General features: G+C 44.9%; 1 protein-coding gene across 2 annotated transcripts in view; it reads right to left on the bottom strand.

The window, feature by feature from the left end:
• Window positions 1–17,195, bottom strand: part of rgs20 (regulator of G protein signaling 20) — a 35,496-nt gene that overhangs the window by 4,777 nt on the left and 13,524 nt on the right. Inside the window, exons 3-5 of one of the 2 annotated variants that reach the window (XM_031810932.1) lie at window positions 9,146–9,223; window positions 7,971–8,205; window positions 7,815–7,895 (exon numbers count right to left, since the gene is read on the bottom strand). In XM_031810932.1, coding sequence (XP_031666792.1) covers window positions 7,815–7,895; window positions 7,971–8,205; window positions 9,146–9,223 — 394 coding nt within the window. Of the gene's footprint in view, window positions 1–5,600; window positions 7,896–7,970; window positions 8,206–9,145; window positions 9,224–17,195 lie in introns of those variants that run through there. The other variant, XM_031810931.1, reaches the window with a different exon arrangement.

The following is a 17,195-nucleotide window of genomic DNA, read 5'->3' as shown; positions in this document are numbered from 1 at the left end:
AGAGATCATTATCTAGCCCTAACTGGACTACTGTTAACATGTCATTATCTAGCCCTAACTGGACAACTGTTAACAGAGATCATTATCTAGCCCTAACTGGACTACTGTTAACATGTCATTATCTAGCCCTAACTGGAGTACTGTTAACATGTCATTATCTAGCCCTAACTGGACTACTGTTAACATGTCATTATCTAGCCCTAACTGGACTACTGTTAACATGTCATTATCTAGCCCTAACTGGACTACTGTTACCATGTCATTTCTAGCCCTAACTGGACTACTGTTAACAGAGATCCTTATCTAGCCCTAACTGGACTACTGTTAACAGTTCAATATCTAGCGCTAACCGGACTACTGTTAACAGAGATCATTATCTAGCCCTAACTGGACTACTGTTAACATGTCATTATCTAGCCCTAACTGGACTACTGTTAACATGTCATTATCTAGCCCTAACTGGACTACTGTTAACATGTCATTATCTAGCCCTAACTGGACTTCTGTTAACAGAGATAATTATCTAGCCCTAACTGGACTACTGTTAACATGTCATTATCTAGCCCTAACTGGACTACTGTTAACATGTCATTATCTAGGCCTAGCTGGACTACTGTTAACATGTCATTATCTAGCCCTAACTGGACTACTGTTAACATGTCATTATCTAGCCCTAACTGGACTACTGTTAACAGAGATCATTATCTAGCCCTAACTGGACTACTGTTAACATGTCATTATCTATCCCTAACTGGACAACTGTTAACAGAGATCATTATCTAGCCCTAACTGGACTACTGTTAACATCTCATTATCTAGCCATAACTGGACTACTGTTAACAGAGATCATTATCTAGCCCTAACTGGACTACTGTTAACATGTCAATATCTAGCCCTAACTGGACTACTGTTAACATGTCATTATCTAGCCCTAACTGGACTACTGTTAACAGAGATCATTATCTAGCCCTAACTGGACTACTGTTAACATGTCATTATCTAGCCCTAACTGGACTACTGTTAACATGTCATTATCTAGCCCTAACTGGACTACTGTTAACAGAGATCATTATCTAGCCCTAACTGGACTACTGTTAACATGTCATTATCTAGCCCTAACTGGACTACTGTTAACATGTCATTATCTAGCCCTAACTGGACTACTGTTAACAGAGATCATTATCTAGCCCTAACTGGACTACTGTTAACATGTCATTATCTAGCCCTAACTGGACCACTGTTAACATGTCAATATCTAGCCCTAACTGGACTACTGTTAACAGAGAACATTATCTAGCCCCAACTGGACTATTGTTAACATGTCATTATCTAGCCCTAACTGGACTACTGTTAACATGTCATGATCTAGCCCTAACTGGACTACTGTTAATATGTCATTATCTAGCCCTAACTGGACTACTGTTAACATGTCATTATCTAGCCCTAACTGGACTACTGTTAACATGTCATTATCTAGCCCTAACTGGACTACTGTTAACATGTCATTATCTAGCCCTAACTGGACTACTGTTAACAGAGATCATTATCTAGCCCTAACTGGACTATTGTTAACATGTCATTATCTAGCCCTAACTGGACAACTGTTAACAGATATCATTATCTATCCCTAACTGGACTACTGTTAACATGTCATTATCTAGCCCTAACTGGACTACTGTTAACATGTCATTATCTAGCCCTAACTGGACTACTGTTAACAGAGATCATTATCTAGCCCTAACTGGACTACTGTTAACAGAGATCATTATCTAGCCCTAACTGGACTACTGTTAACAGAGATCATTGTCTAGCCCTAACTGGACTACTGTTAACATGTCATTATCTAGCCCAAACTGGACTACTGTTAACAGAGATCATTATCTACCCCTAACTGGACTACTGTTAACAGAGTTCATTATCTAGCCCTAACTGGACTACTGTTAACATGTCATTATCTAGCCCTAACTGGGCTACTGTTAACATGTCATTATCTAGCCCTAACTGGACTACTGTTAACATGTCATTATCTAACCCTAACTGGACTACTGTTAACATGTCATTATCTAGCCCTAACTGGACTACTGTTAACAGAGATCATTATCTAGCCCTAACTGGACTACTGTTAACATGTCATTATCTAGCCCTAACTGGACTACTGTTAACAGAGATCATTATCTAGCCCTAACTGGACTACTGTTAACATGTCATTATCTAGCCCTAACTGGACTACTGTTAACATGTCATTATCTAGCCCTAACTGGACTACTGTTAACAGAGATCATTATCTAGCCCTAACTGGACTACTGTTAACATGTCATTATCTAGCCCTAACTGGACTACTGTTAACATGTCATTATCTAGCCCTAACTGGACTACTGTTAACAGAGATCATTATCTAGCCCTAACTGGACTACTGTTAACATGTCATTATCTAGCCCTAACTGGACCACTGTTAACATGTCAATATCTAGCCCTAACTGGACTACTGTTAACAGAGAACATTATCTAGCCCCAACTGGACTATTGTTAACATGTCATTATCTAGCCCTAACTGGACTACTGTTAACATGTCATGATCTAGCCCTAACTGGACTACTGTTAATATGTCATTATCTAGCCCTAACTGGACTACTGTTAACATGTCATTATCTAGCCCTAACTGGACTACTGTTAACATGTCATTATCTAGCCCTAACTGGACTACTGTTAACATGTCATTATCTAGCCCTAACTGGACTACTGTTAACAGAGATCATTATCTAGCCCTAACTGGACTATTGTTAACATGTCATTATCTAGCCCTAACTGGACAACTGTTAACAGATATCATTATCTATCCCTAACTGGACTACTGTTAACATGTCATTATCTAGCCCTAACTGGACTACTGTTAACATGTCATTATCTAGCCCTAACTGGACTACTGTTAACAGAGATCATTATCTAGCCCTAACTGGACTACTGTTAACAGAGATCATTATCTAGCCCTAACTGGACTACTGTTAACAGAGATCATTGTCTAGCCCTAACTGGACTACTGTTAACATGTCATTATCTAGCCCAAACTGGACTACTGTTAACAGAGATCATTATCTACCCCTAACTGGACTACTGTTAACAGAGTTCATTATCTAGCCCTAACTGGACTACTGTTAACATGTCATTATCTAGCCCTAACTGGGCTACTGTTAACATGTCATTATCTAGCCCTAACTGGACTACTGTTAACATGTCATTATCTAACCCTAACTGGACTACTGTTAACATGTCATTATCTAGCCCTAACTGGACTACTGTTAACAGAGATCATTATCTAGCCCTAACTGGACTACTGTTAACATGTCATTATCTAGCCCTAACTGGACTACTGTTAACAGAGATCATTATCTAGCCCTAACTGGACTACTGTTAACATGTCAATATCTAGTCCTAACTGAACTACTGTTAACAGAGATCATTATCTAGCCCTAACTGGACTACTGTTAACATGACATTATCTAGCCCTAACTGGACAACTGTTAACAGAGATCATTATCTAGCCCTAACTGGACTACTGTTAACATGTCATTATCTAGCCCTAACTGGACTACTGTTAACATGTCATTATCTAGCCCTAACTGGACTACTGTTAACAGAGATCATTATCTAGCCCTAACTGGACTACTGTTAACATGTCATTATCTAGCCCTAACTGGACTACTGTTAACAGAGATCATTATCTAGCCCTAACTGGACTACTGTTAACATGTCATTATCTAGCCCTAACTGGACTACTGTTAACAGAGATCATTATCTAGCCCTAACTGGACTACTGTTAACATGTCAATATCTAGTCCTAACTGGACTACTGTTAACAGAGATCATTATCTAGCCCTAACTGGACTACTGTTAACATGTCATTATCTAGCCCTAACTGGACAACTGTTAACAGAGATCATTATCTAGCCCTAACTGGACGACTGTTAACATGTCATTATCTAGCCCTAACTGGACTACTGTTAACATGTCATTATCTAGCCCTAACTGGACTACTGTTAACATGTCATTATCTAGCCCTAACTGGACTACTGTTAACATGTCATTATCTAGCCCTAACTGGACTACTGTTAACAGAGATCATTATCTAGCCCTAACTGGACTACTGTTAACATGTCATTATCTAGCCCTAACTGGACAACTGTTAACAGAGATCATTATCTAGCCCTAACTGGACTACTGTTAACATGTCATTATCTAGCCCTAACTGGACTACTGTTAACAGAGATCATTATCTAGCCCTACACTGGCTAGATAATGAGACCAGATACTGCTGGATGTGGTGTTGGAGGGCCAGTGCTGTTCATTGACTACAGCTCAGCGTTCAACACCATAGTGCTCATGAAGCTAAGGACCCTGGGACTAAACGCCTCCCTCTGCAACTGGATCCTGGACTTCCTGATGGGCCTCCCACAGGTGGTGAGGGTTGGCAACAACATATCCACCACGCTGATGTTTAACACAGGTTCAGTCCCCTCCTGTACACCCTGTTCAGCCACGACTGCATAGCCAAACTGCTCCAACAGTTTGCTGACGACACAACGGTGCTAGGCCTGATCACCACAACGATGAGAAAGCCTATAGGGAGGAGGCCAGAGACCTGGCAGTGTGGTGCCAGGACAACAACCTCAACTTCACCAAGACAACAGAGCTGATTGTGGACTATGGGAAACTGAGCACACCCCCATTCACATCAACAGGGCTGTTGTGGAGCGGGTCGAGAGCTTCAAGTTGCTCGGTGTCCACATCACTGAAGATCTATCCTGGTCCACACACACCAACACAGTCATGTAGAGGGCACGACAATGGCTCTTCACCCTCAGGAGGCTGAAAAGATTGGCATTGGCTTTCAGATCCTCAAAAAGCTCTACTGCTGCACCATCGAGAGCATCCTGACCGGTTGCATCACCGCCTGGTATGACAGCTGCTTGATATCCGACCGTAAGGCGCTACAGAGTGTAGTGGGTACGGCCCAGTACATCACTGGGGCCAAGCTTCCTGTCATCCAGGGCCTCTATACCAGGCGGTGTCAGAAGAAGGCCCTACAAATTGTCAAACACGACAGCTACATAGACTGTTCTCTCTCCTGCCGCATGGCAAGCGCTACCGATGCACCAAGTCTGGAACCAACAGGACCCTGAACAGCTTCTACCCCTAAGCTAAACAAGACTTCTTTCTCCTAATGCACAGCAAGTGGCACCAGTGCACCAAGTCTGGAACCAACAGGACCCTGAACAGCTTCTACCTTCAAGCCATAAGATAGTTAGTCTGGGTAGCTATTGGTTAACTTTTTAACTATCTGCATTGACCCTTTGTGCAAAGGGTCACTGCACTGTTTATTTACTCTTCATATACGCTGCTGCTGTTTATTATCTATCCTGTTGCCTAGTCACTTTATCCCTACCTACATGTACATATCTACCTCGACTACCTCGTACCCCTGCACACTACCCCGTGTATATAGCCTTGTTACTCATTGACTTGGTACTGGTACCCTGTGTATATAGCCAAGTTATCGTTACTTATTGTGTATTTATTATTACTTATATTATTGTATGTTATTTATTACTTTTCTATTATTTTTCTATTTTCTCTCTCTGCATTGTGGGGAAGCATTTCACTGTTAGTCTACACCTGTTTACGAAGCATGTGACGAATAGAATTGGATTTGATTATTCCCATAGATTATAATGTAGTAGTGCTCTATGTAGGGGATAGGGAGCCATTTTTGAGGAAATAAATGTATAACGTAGATTTGACTTGGGCAAAGTCTATATAGTTGCCTATATAGTTCACTACTTTAGACCAGGACCCATTAGGTAGTGCACTATATAGTTCACTATTTTAGACCAGGGCCCATTAGGTAGTGCACTATATAGTTCACTATTTTAGACCAGGGCCCATTAGGTAGTGCACTATATAGTGAATAGGGTGTCAATTGGGACACCCACTTGATTCTCATATGCAGTTTACCCACAATTCCCTTTTGTCTATTTACAAACGCATAAATATATATAATATTGCCCACAAGTAGGCATCATTTGTCCGTCCAAACAATTATACAAATAATAAACAATCATAACACACAATAAAATAACTTGTACACAAATAAAATGTAGATGACTATATATATATTCCTTTGGAGTGTGTTGATCTGGAGCAGTAATGGTTGTGTGGAGTAGAGCCCTGGGGGGAATGGAGCCTTAAGGGAGTAGAGCCCTGGGGGGAATGGAGCCTTAAGGGAGTAGAGCCCTGGGGGGAATGGAGCCTTAAGGGAGTAGAGCCGTGGGGGGAATGGAGCCTTAAGGGAGTAGAGCCCTGGGGGGAATGGAGCCTTAAGGGAGTAGAGCCCTGGGGGGAATGGAGCCTTAAGGGAGTAGAGCCGTGGGGGGAATGGAGCCTTAAGGGAGTAGAGCCCTGGGGGGAATGGAGCCTTAAGGGAGTAGAGCCTTGGGGGGAATGGAGCCTTAAGGGAGTAGAGCCGTGGGGGGGATGGAGCCTTAAGGGAGTAGAGCCCTGGGGGGAATGGAGCCTTAAGGGAGTAGAGCCCTGGGGGGAATGGAGCCTTAAGGGAGTAGAGCCCTGGGGGGAATGGAGCCTTAAGGGAGTAGAGCCGTGGGGGGAATGGAGCCTTAAGGGAGTAGAGCCGTGGGGGGAATGGAGCCTTAAGGGAGTAGAGCCCTGGGGGGAATGGAGCCTTAAGGGAGTAGAGCCGCTGTGGAATAGAGTGCTGGGACAGTAGAGCCCTAGGTGGAGTAGAACCCTCACCCTCAGGGGAGTACAGCCTTCAGAAGAGTAGAACACTCAGGACAGTAGAGCCCTAGGTGGAGTAGAACCATTAGGACAGTAGAGCCCTAGGTGGAGTAGAACCCTTAGGACAGTAGAGCCCTAGGTGGAGTAGAACCCTTAGGACAGTAGAGCCCTAGGTGGAGTAGAACCCTCAGGACAGTAGAGACCTAGGTGGAATAGAGCCCTTGGGGAGTAGAGCCCTCGGGAGAGTAGAGCCCTCACCCTCAGAGGAGCTGAGCCCAGTAGAATAGAGCCTTCAGAATAGTAGAGCACTAGGTGAGTAGACTTCTCGGACAGTAGAACCCTGAGTGTCTTTAGTCAGGTGACGTCTCTGTAGCGCGGAGCCAGGTCATGGGGACAGGGCTAGGTCAGGTCAGAGGCCCGCTTCACATCCTTGACACTCCTAGAGAGCTACTGGGTGTGCAGACAGTTATAGCACACGTAATAGCTGAGGAAGGAAGGTGGAAGGTTGGCCACCCCTTCTCTTCACTAACATTCAAACCAAATGGAAATGAGAAAAGAGAGACGATCCCAGGTTTGTTGTCACCTAAGACTCTAGAACAAAGAGTGTTGACTTAGGACTCGGAGACCTACTCTGAGAGTGCTGAGTTAGGTCTCGGGGGCCTGCTCTGAGAGTGCTGAGTTAGGACTCAGGGGCCTGCTCTGAGAGTGCTGAGTTAGGACTCAGGGGCCTGCTCTGAGAGTGCTGAGTTAGGACTCAGGGGCCAGCTCTGAGAGTGCTGAGTTAGGACTCAGGGGCCTGCTCTGAGAGTGCTGAGTTAGGACTCAGGGGCCTGCTCTGAGAGTGCTGAGTTAGGACTCAGGGGCCTGCTCTGAGAGTGCTGAGTTAGGACTCAGGGGCCTGCTCTGAGAGTGCTGAGTTAGAACTCAGGGGCCTGCTCTGAGAGGGAGTTGAGCAGGTTCTTGTAGGCGGGGGAGTTCATGTATCGGGGGTAGGAGTCTCTTTGCATCAGCGTGTAGATCTGCACCTGAGCATCAACGAAGGTCTGGGACGACGGCTCCAACATGTTCTTGTTGATCACCTCCCGAACACGGGAGTCCAGACTCACCTGGGGAAACACAGCATGAAGAGACTAGATACATATAATATCACATGAAGAAGAAGGAGGAGAAGTCTTACTCACCTCTTTGGGTGAGAGGATGGAGATGTAGTCCTCGTAGATGATCCGTGCCTTCTCCTCAATGGAGGTCTTGTTGGTTTCCTTGGTGAACTCCTCACAAGCCAGCCAGAACAACATGTTCTCCTCACTGAACTCTGTACACAGGAACAACCTAAACGCCACTCGGCCAGCAGCGCACGACATCAGTCGGTCAAACGACTGGGCCCAGGAACGGACCTCCTCCAGAGTGGGAGGGGGGCTGCAGAGAACACATACCAATCAGAGAAGAACGGCAGGCACCAGGTAAGGCACTAACACACTGGACTTACAGAGGCTGACACCGTTTCACCAACACCAGGCACTAACACACTGGACTTACAGGGGCTGACACCGTTTCACCAACACCAGGTACTAACACACTGGACTTACAGGGGCTGACACCGTTTCACCAACACCAGGCACTAACACACTGGACTTACAGGGGCTGACACCGTTTCACCAACACCAGGCACTAACACACTGGACTTACAGGGGCTGACACCGTTTCACCAACACCAGGTACTAACACACTGGACTTACAGGGGCTGACACCGTTTCACCAACACCCGGCACTAACACACTGGACTTACAGGGGCTGACACCGTTTCACCAACACCAGGCACTAACACACTGGACTTACAGGGGCTGACACCGTTTCACCAACACCAGGTACTAACACACTGGACTTACAGGTGCTGACACCGTTTCACCAACACCAGGCACTAACACACTGGACTTACAGGGGCTGACACCGTTTCACCAACACCAGGTACTAACACACTGGACTTACAGGGGCTGACACCGTTTCACCAACATCAGGTACTAACACACTGGACTTACAGGGGCTGACACCATTTCACCAACACCAGGTACTAACACACTGGACTTACAGGGGCTGACACCGTTTCACCAACACCAGGTACTAACACACTGGACTTACAGGGGCTGACACCGTTTCACCAACACCAGGTATTAACACACTGGACTTACAGGGGCTGACACTGTTTCACCAACACCAGGTATTAACACACTGCTAGCCATTAAGCCCTTGATCAGTTATCCAATGCACTAATGCAGGGCTACAAACTTGGACTGGAGGTGAGCAACTCAACAGAACTCATCTTTCACATTCTCTACACAGGAATACTGCTGTGACTAACCTGTCCTCGCAGTCGCCCATTCCCTCAGCCTTGAGGTCGTAGGACGCCCGGCGGTTCCTCTCCTCACGCTCCTCGTTCCTACAGGAGAGAACGGTGGGCAACAGGACAGAGATCAGACGACATCTAGTACTGAATATATATGATGTACCAGTCAGCAGGTTACACATGTCTTCACTGACCCTATCAGCCTCATAATGATGCACATCCAGTCAACTGTGTGATGATGTACTGTAGGGTGATGTACTGTAGTGTATTGTAGGGGGATATACTGTAGGGTGATGTGTAGATGAAGGGTGCTGTGTGGATGAAGGGTGATGTGTAGATGAAGGGTGCTGTGTAGATGAAGGGTGCTGTGTATATGAAGGGTGCTGTGTAGATGAAGGGTGCTGTGTAGATGAAGGGTGCTGTGTAGATGAAGGGTGCTGTGTAGATGAAGGGTGCTGTGTATATGAAGGGTGCTGTGTAGATGAAGGGTGCTGTGTATATGAAGGGTGCTGTGTAGATGAAAGGTGCTGTGTAGATGAAGGGTGCTGTGTAGATGAAGGGTGCTGTGTAGATGAACTTGTACTGTAGGATGATGTACTGTAGTGTATTGTAGTGGGATGTACTGTAGTGTATTGTAGGGGGATGTACTGTAGTGTATTGTAGGGGGATGTACTGTAGTGTATTGTAGGGGGATGTACTGTAGTGTATTGTAGGGGGATGTACTGTAGGATGATGTACTGTAGTGTATTGTAGTGGGATGTACTGTAGTGTATTGTAGGGGGATGTACTGTAGTGTATTGTAGGGGGATGTACTGTAGTGTATTGTAGGGGGATGTACTGTAGTGTATTGTAGTGGGATGTACTGTAGTGTATTGTAGGGGGATGTACTGTAGTGTATTGTAGGGGGATGTACTGTAGTGTATTGTAGGGGGATGTACTGTAGTGTATTGTAGGGGGATGTACTGTAGTGTATTGTAGGGGGATGTACTGTAGTGTATTGTAGGGGGATGTACTGTAGTGTATTGTAGGGGGATGTACTGTAGTGTATTGTAGGGGGATGTACTGTAGTGTATTGTAGGGGGATGTACTGTAGTGTATTGTAGGGGGATGTACTGTAGTGTATTGTAGGGGGATGTACTGTAGGATGATGTACTGTAGGGGGATGTACTGTAGTGTACTGTAGGTGGATGTACTGTAGTGTATTGTAGGGGGATGTACTGTAGTGTATTGTAGGGGGATGTACTGTAGTGTATTGCAGGGGGGTGTACTGTAGTGTATTGTAGGGGGATGTACTGTAGGATGATGTACTGTAGTGTATTGCAGGGGGATGTATTGTAGGGGGATGTACTGTAGTGTATTGTAGGTGGATGTACTGTAGTGTATTGTAGGGGGATGTACTGTAGTGTATTGTAGGGGGATGTACTGTAGTGTATTGCAGGGGGGTGTACTGTAGTGTATTGTAGGGGGATGTACTGTAGGATGATGTACTGTAGTGTATTGTAGGGGGATGTACTGTAGTGTATTGTAGGGGGATGTACTGTAGTGTATTGTAGGGGGATGTACTGTAGTGTATTGTAGGGGGATGTACTGTAGGATGATGTGTGATGTACTGTAGGATGATGTACTGTAGTGTATTGTAGGGGGATGTACTGTAGTGTATTGTAGGGGGTGTACTGTAGTGTATTGTAGGGGGATGTACTGTAGTGTATTGTAGGGGGATGTACTGTAGTGTATTGTAGGGGGATGTACTGTAGTGTATTGTAGGGGGATGTACTGTAGTGTATTGTAGGGGGATGTACTGTAGTGTATTGTAGTGGGATGTACTGTAGTGTATTGCAAGGGGGTGTACTGTAGTGTATTGTAGGGGGATGTACTGTAGTGTATTGTAGGGGGATGTACTGTAGTGTATTGTAGGGGGATGTACTGTAGTGTATTGTAGGGGATGTACTGTAGTGTATTGTAGGGGGATGTACTGTAGTGTATTGTAGTGGGATGTACTGTAGTGTATTGTAGGGGGATGTACTGTAGTGTATTGCAAGGGGGTGTACTGTAGTGTATTGTAGGGGGATGTACTGTAGTGTATTGTAGGGGGATGTACTGTAGTGTATTGTAGGGGGATGTACTGTAGTGTATTGTAGGGGGATGTACTGTAGTGTATTGTAGGGGGATGTACTGTAGTGTATTGCAAGGGGGTGTACTGTAGTGTATTGTAGGGGGATGTACTGTAGTGTATTGTAGGGGGATGTACTGTAGTGTATTGTAGGGGGATGTATTGTAGGGGGATGTACTGTAGTGTATTGTAGGGGGATGTACTGTAGTGTATTGTAGGGGGATGTACTGTAGTGTATTGTAGGGGGATGTACTGTAGTGTATTGTAGGGGATGTACTGTAGTGTATTGTAGGGGGATGTACTGTAGTGTATTGTAGGGGGATGTACTGTAGTGTATTGTAGGGGGATGTACTGTAGTGTATTGTAGGGGGATGTACATTAGGGTGCTGTGTGATTTTTTTATTTTATTTCACCTTTATTTAACAAGGTAGGCTAGTTGAGAACAAGTTCTCATTTCCAATTGCGACCTGGCCAAGATAAAGCAAAGCAGTTCGACACATACAACAACACAGAGTTACACATGGAGTAAAACAAACATACAGTCAATAATACAGTAGAAAAATAGGTCAAAATACAATGTGAGCAAATGGGGTGAGAAAAGGGAGGTAAAGGCAAAAAAAAGGCCATGGTGGCGAAGTAAATACAATATAGCAAGTAAAACACTGGAATTGAAGATTTGCAGTGGAAGAAAGTGCAAAGTAGAGAGAAATAATGGGATGCAAAGGAGCAAAATAAATAAATACAGTAGGGGGAGAGGTAGTTGTTTGGGCTAAATTATAGATGGGCTATGTACAGTAATCTGTGAGATGCTCTGACAGCTGGTGCTTAAAGCTAGTGAGGGAGATAAGTGTTTCCAGTTTCAGAGATTTTTGTAGTTCGTTCCAGTCATTGGCAGCAGAGAACTGGAAGGAGAGGCGGCCAAAGGAAGAATTGGTTTTGGGGGTGACCAGTGAGATATACCTTCTGGAGCGCGTGCTACGAGTGGGTGCTGCTATGGTGACCAGCGAGCTGAGATAAGGGGGGACTTTACCTAGCAGGGTCTTGTAGATGACCTGGATCAGTGGGTTTGGCGACGAGTATGAGGCGAGGGCCAGCCAACGAGAGTGTACAGGTCGCAGTGATGGATAGTATATGGGGCTTTGGTGACAAAACGGATGGCACTGTGATAGACTGCATCCAATGTATTGAGTAGGGTATTGGAGGCTATTTTGTAAATGACATCGTCGAAGTCGAGGATCGGCAGGATGTTTTACAAGGGTATGTTTGGCAGCATGAGTGAAGGATGCTTTGTTGCGAAATAGGAAGCCGATTCTAGATTTAACTTTGGATTGGAGATGTTTGATGTGAGTCTGGAAGGAGAGTTTACAGTCTAACCAGACAGCTAAGTATTTGTAGTTGTCCACATATTCTAAGTTAGAACCGTCCAGAGTAGTGATGTTGGACGGGCGGGCAGGTGCAGGCAGCGATCGGTTTGAAGAGCATGCATTTAGTTTTACTTGTATTTTAGAGCAATTGTTGGCCACGGAAGGAGAGTTGTATGGCATTGAAATTCGTCTGGAGTGTTGTTAACACAGTGTCCAAAGAAGGGCCAGAAGTATACAGAATGGTGTCGTCTGCGTAGTGGTGGATCAGAGACTCACCAGCAGCAAGAGCGACATCATTGATGTATACAGGGAAGAGAGTCGGTCCAAGAATTGAACCCTGAGGCACCCCCATAGAGACAGCCAGAGGCCCGGACAACAGGCCCTCCGATTTGACACACTGAACTCTATCTCTACTCTCTCTAAGTAGTTGGTGAACCAGGCGAGGCAATAATTTGAGAAACCAAGGCTATCGAGTCTGCCGATTAGGATGTGGTGATTGACAGAGTCGAAAGCCTTGGCTAGATCAATGAATACGGCTGCACAGTATTGTCTCTTATCGATGGCAGTTAAGATATCGTTTAGGAACTTGAGGTGTGGCTGAGGTGCACCCATGACCAGCTCTGAAACCAGATTGCATAGGGAAGAAGGTATGGTGGGATTCGAAATGGTCGGTAATCTGTTTGTTGACTTGGCTTTCGAAGACCTTAGAAAGGCAGGTTAGGATAGATATAGGTCTGTAGCAGTTTGGGTCAAGTGTGTCCCCCCCTTTGAAGAGGGGGATGACCACAGCTGCTTTCCAATCTTTGGGAATCTCAGACGACACGAAAGAGAGGTTGAACAGGCTGGTAATAGGGGTTGCAACCATTTCTGCAGATAATTTTAGATTTGTAGGGGTCCAGATTTTGCAGCTCTTTCAGAACATCAGATGACTGGATTTGGGAGAAGGAGAAATGGGGAAGGTTTGGGCGAGTTGCTGTGGGGGGGTGCAGTGCTGTTGACCGGGGTAGGTGCTGTGTAGAGTGCTGTACTATAGGGTGATGTGTAGATGAACGGTGCTGTGTAGAGTGCTGTACTATAGGGTGATGTGTAGATGAACGGTGCTGTGCAGAGTGCTGTATTATAGGGTGATGTGTAGATGAACGGTAATGTGTAGAGTGCTGTACTATAGGGTGATGTGTAGATGAACGGTGCTGTGCAGAGTGCTGTACTATAGGGTGATGTGGAGATGAACGGTGGTGTACTATAGGGTGATGTGTAGATGAACGGTGCTGTACTATAGGGTGATGTGTAGATGAACGGTGCTGTGCAGAGTGCTGTACTATAGGGTGATGTGTAGATGAACGGTGCTGTACTATAGGGTGATATGTAGATGTACGGTGCTGTGTAGAGTGCTGTACTATAGGGTGATGTGTAGATGAACGGTGCTGTACTATAGGGTGATATGTAGATGAACGGTGCTGTGCAGAGTGCTGTACTATAGGGGGATGTGTAGATGAACGGTGCTGTGCAGAGTGCTGTACTATAGGGGGATGTGTAGATGAACGGTGCTGTGCAGAGTGCTGTACTATAGGGTGATGTGGAGATGAACGGTGGTGTACTATAGGGTGATGTGTAGATGAACAGTGATGTACTGTAGTGTATTGTAGGGGGATGTACTGTAGTGTATTGTAGGGGGATGTACTGTAGTGTATTGTAGGGGGATGTACTGTAGTGTATTGTAGGGGGATGTACTGTAGTGTATTGTAGGGGGATGTACTGTATGGAATTGTAGGGGGAAGTACTGTAGTGTATTGTAGGGGGATGTACTGTAGTGTATTGTAGGGGGATGTACTGTAGTGTATTGTAGGGGGATGTACTGTAGTGTATTGTAGGGGGATGTACTGTAGTGTATTGTAGGGGGATGTACTGTAGTGTAATGTAGGGGGATATACTGTAGTGTATTGTAGGGGGATGTACTGTAGTGTATTGTAGGGGGATGTACTGTAGTGTATTGTAGGGGGATGTACTGTAGGATGACGTACTGTAGGGTGATGTATTGTAGGGTGATATACTGTAGGGTGATATACTGTAGGGTGATGCACTGTAGGGTGATGTATTGTAGGGTGTTGTGTGATATACTGTAGGGGGATGTACTGTAGGATGACGTACTGTAGGGGGATGTACTGTAGGGTGATGTACTGTAGGGTGATGTACTGTAGGGTGATGTATTATAGGGTGATGTACTGTAGGGTGATGTACTGTAGGGTGATGTACTATAGGGTGATCTACTGTAGGGTGATATATTGTAGGGTGATGTACTGTAGGGTGATGTACTGTAGGGTGATGTACTGTAGGGTGATGTATTGTAGGGTGATGTATTGTAGGGTGTTGTGTGATGTACTGTAGGGTGATGTACTGTAGGGTGATGTACCCTAGGGTGATGTACTGTAGGGTGATGTATTGTAGCGTGATGTATTGTAGGGTGATGTACTGTAGGGTGATGTACTGTAGGGTGATCTACTGTAGGGTGATCTACTGTAGGGTGTTGTGTGATGTACTGTAGGGTGATGTACTGTAGGGTGATGTACTGTAGGGTGATGTACTGTAGGGTGATGTATTGTAGGGTGATATACTGTAGGGTGATGTATTGTAGGGTGATATACTGTAGGGTGATGTATTGTAGGGTGATGTATTGTAGGGTGATGTATTGTAGGGTGATGTACTGTAGGGTGTTGTGTGATGTACTGTAGGGTGATGTACTGTAGGGTGATGTACTGTAGGGTGATGTACTGTAGGGTGATGTATTGTAGGGTGATGTATTGTAGGGTGATATACTGTAGGGTGATGTATTGTAGGGTGATCTACTGTAATGTAATGTACATTAGGGTGATGTATTGTAGGGTGATGTACTGTAGGGTGATGTACTGTAGGGTGATGTATTGTAGGGTGATGTACTGTCGGGTGATATACTGTAGGGTGATGTACTGTAGGGTGATGTATTGTAGGGTGATGTATTGTAGGGTGATGTATTGTAGGGTGATATACTGTAGGGTGATGTACTGTAGGGTGATATACTGTAGGGTGATGTATTGTAGGGTGATGTATTGTAGGGTAATGTACTGTAGGGTGATGTATTGTAGGGTGATGTACTGTAGGGTGATGTATTGTAGGGTGATGTACTGTAGGGTGATGTACTGTAGGGTGATGTACTGTAGGGTGATGTATTGTAGGGTGATGTATTGTAGGGTGTTGTGTGATGTACTGTAGGGTGATGTACTGTAGGGTGATCTACTGTAGGGTGATATACTGTAGGGTGATGTATTGTAGGGTGATGTACTGTAGGGTGATGTATTGTAGGGTGATGTACTGTAGGGTGATATATTGTAGGGTGATGTACTGTAGGGTGATGTACTGTAGGGTGATGTACTGTAGGGTGATGTATTGTAGGGTGATGTATTGTAGGGTGTTGTGTGATGTACTGTAGGGTGATGTACTGTAGGGTGATGTACTGTAGGGTGATGTACTGTAGGGTGATGTATTGTAGGGTGATGTATTGTAGCGTGATGTATTGTAGGGTGATGTACTGTAGGGTGATGTACTGTAGGGTGATCTACTGTAGGGTGATCTACTGTAGGGTGTTGTGTGATGTACTGTAGGGTGATGTACTGTAGGGTGATGTACTGTAGGGTGATGTATTCTAGGGTGATATACTGTAGGGTGATGTATTGTAGGGTGATATACTGTAGGGTGATGTATTGTAGGGTGATGTATTGTAGGGTGATGTATTGTAGGGTGATGTACTGTAGGGTGTTGTGTGATGTACTGTAGGGTGATGTACTGTAGGGTGATGTACTGTAGGGTGATGTACTGTAGGGTGATGTACTGTAGGGTGATGTATTGTAGGGTGATGTATTGTAGGGTGATATACTGTAGGGTGATGTATTGTAGGGTGATCTACTGTAATGTAATGTACATTAGGGTGATGTATTGTAGGGTGATGTACTGTAGGGTGATGTACTGTAGGGTGATGTATTGTAGGGTGATGTACTGTCGGGTGATATACTGTAGGGTGATGTACTGTAGGGTGATGTATTGTAGGGTGATGTATTGTAGGGTGATGTATTGTAGGGTGATATACTGTAGGGTGATGTACTGTAGGGTGATATACTGTAGGGTGATGTATTGTAGGGTGATGTATTGTAGGGTGATGTACTGTAGGGTGATGTATTGTAGGGTGATGTACTGTAGGGTGATGTATTGTAGGGTGATGTACTGTAGGGTGATGTACTGTAGGGTGATGTACTGTAGGGTGATGTATTGTAGGGTGATGTATTGTAGGGTGTTGTGTGATGTACTGTAGGGTGATGTACTGTAGGGTGATGTATTGTAGGGTGATGTGCTGTAGGGTGATGTACTGTAGGGTGATGTACTGTAGGGTGATGTATTGTAGGGTGATGTATTGTAGGGTGTTGTGTGATGTACTGTAGGGTGATGTACAGTAGGGTGATGTACTGTAGGGTGATATACTGTAGGGTGATGTATTGTAGGGTGATGTACTGTAGGGTGATGTATTGTAGGGTGATGTACTGTAGGGTGATCTACTGTAGGGTGA

This window comes from Oncorhynchus kisutch, linkage group LG30 (genome assembly GCF_002021735.2).
Source record: "Oncorhynchus kisutch isolate 150728-3 linkage group LG30, Okis_V2, whole genome shotgun sequence".
Classification (NCBI taxonomy): Eukaryota; Metazoa; Chordata; class Actinopteri; order Salmoniformes; family Salmonidae; genus Oncorhynchus; species Oncorhynchus kisutch.
This window is presented reverse-complemented; position numbering and strand designations above follow the sequence as displayed.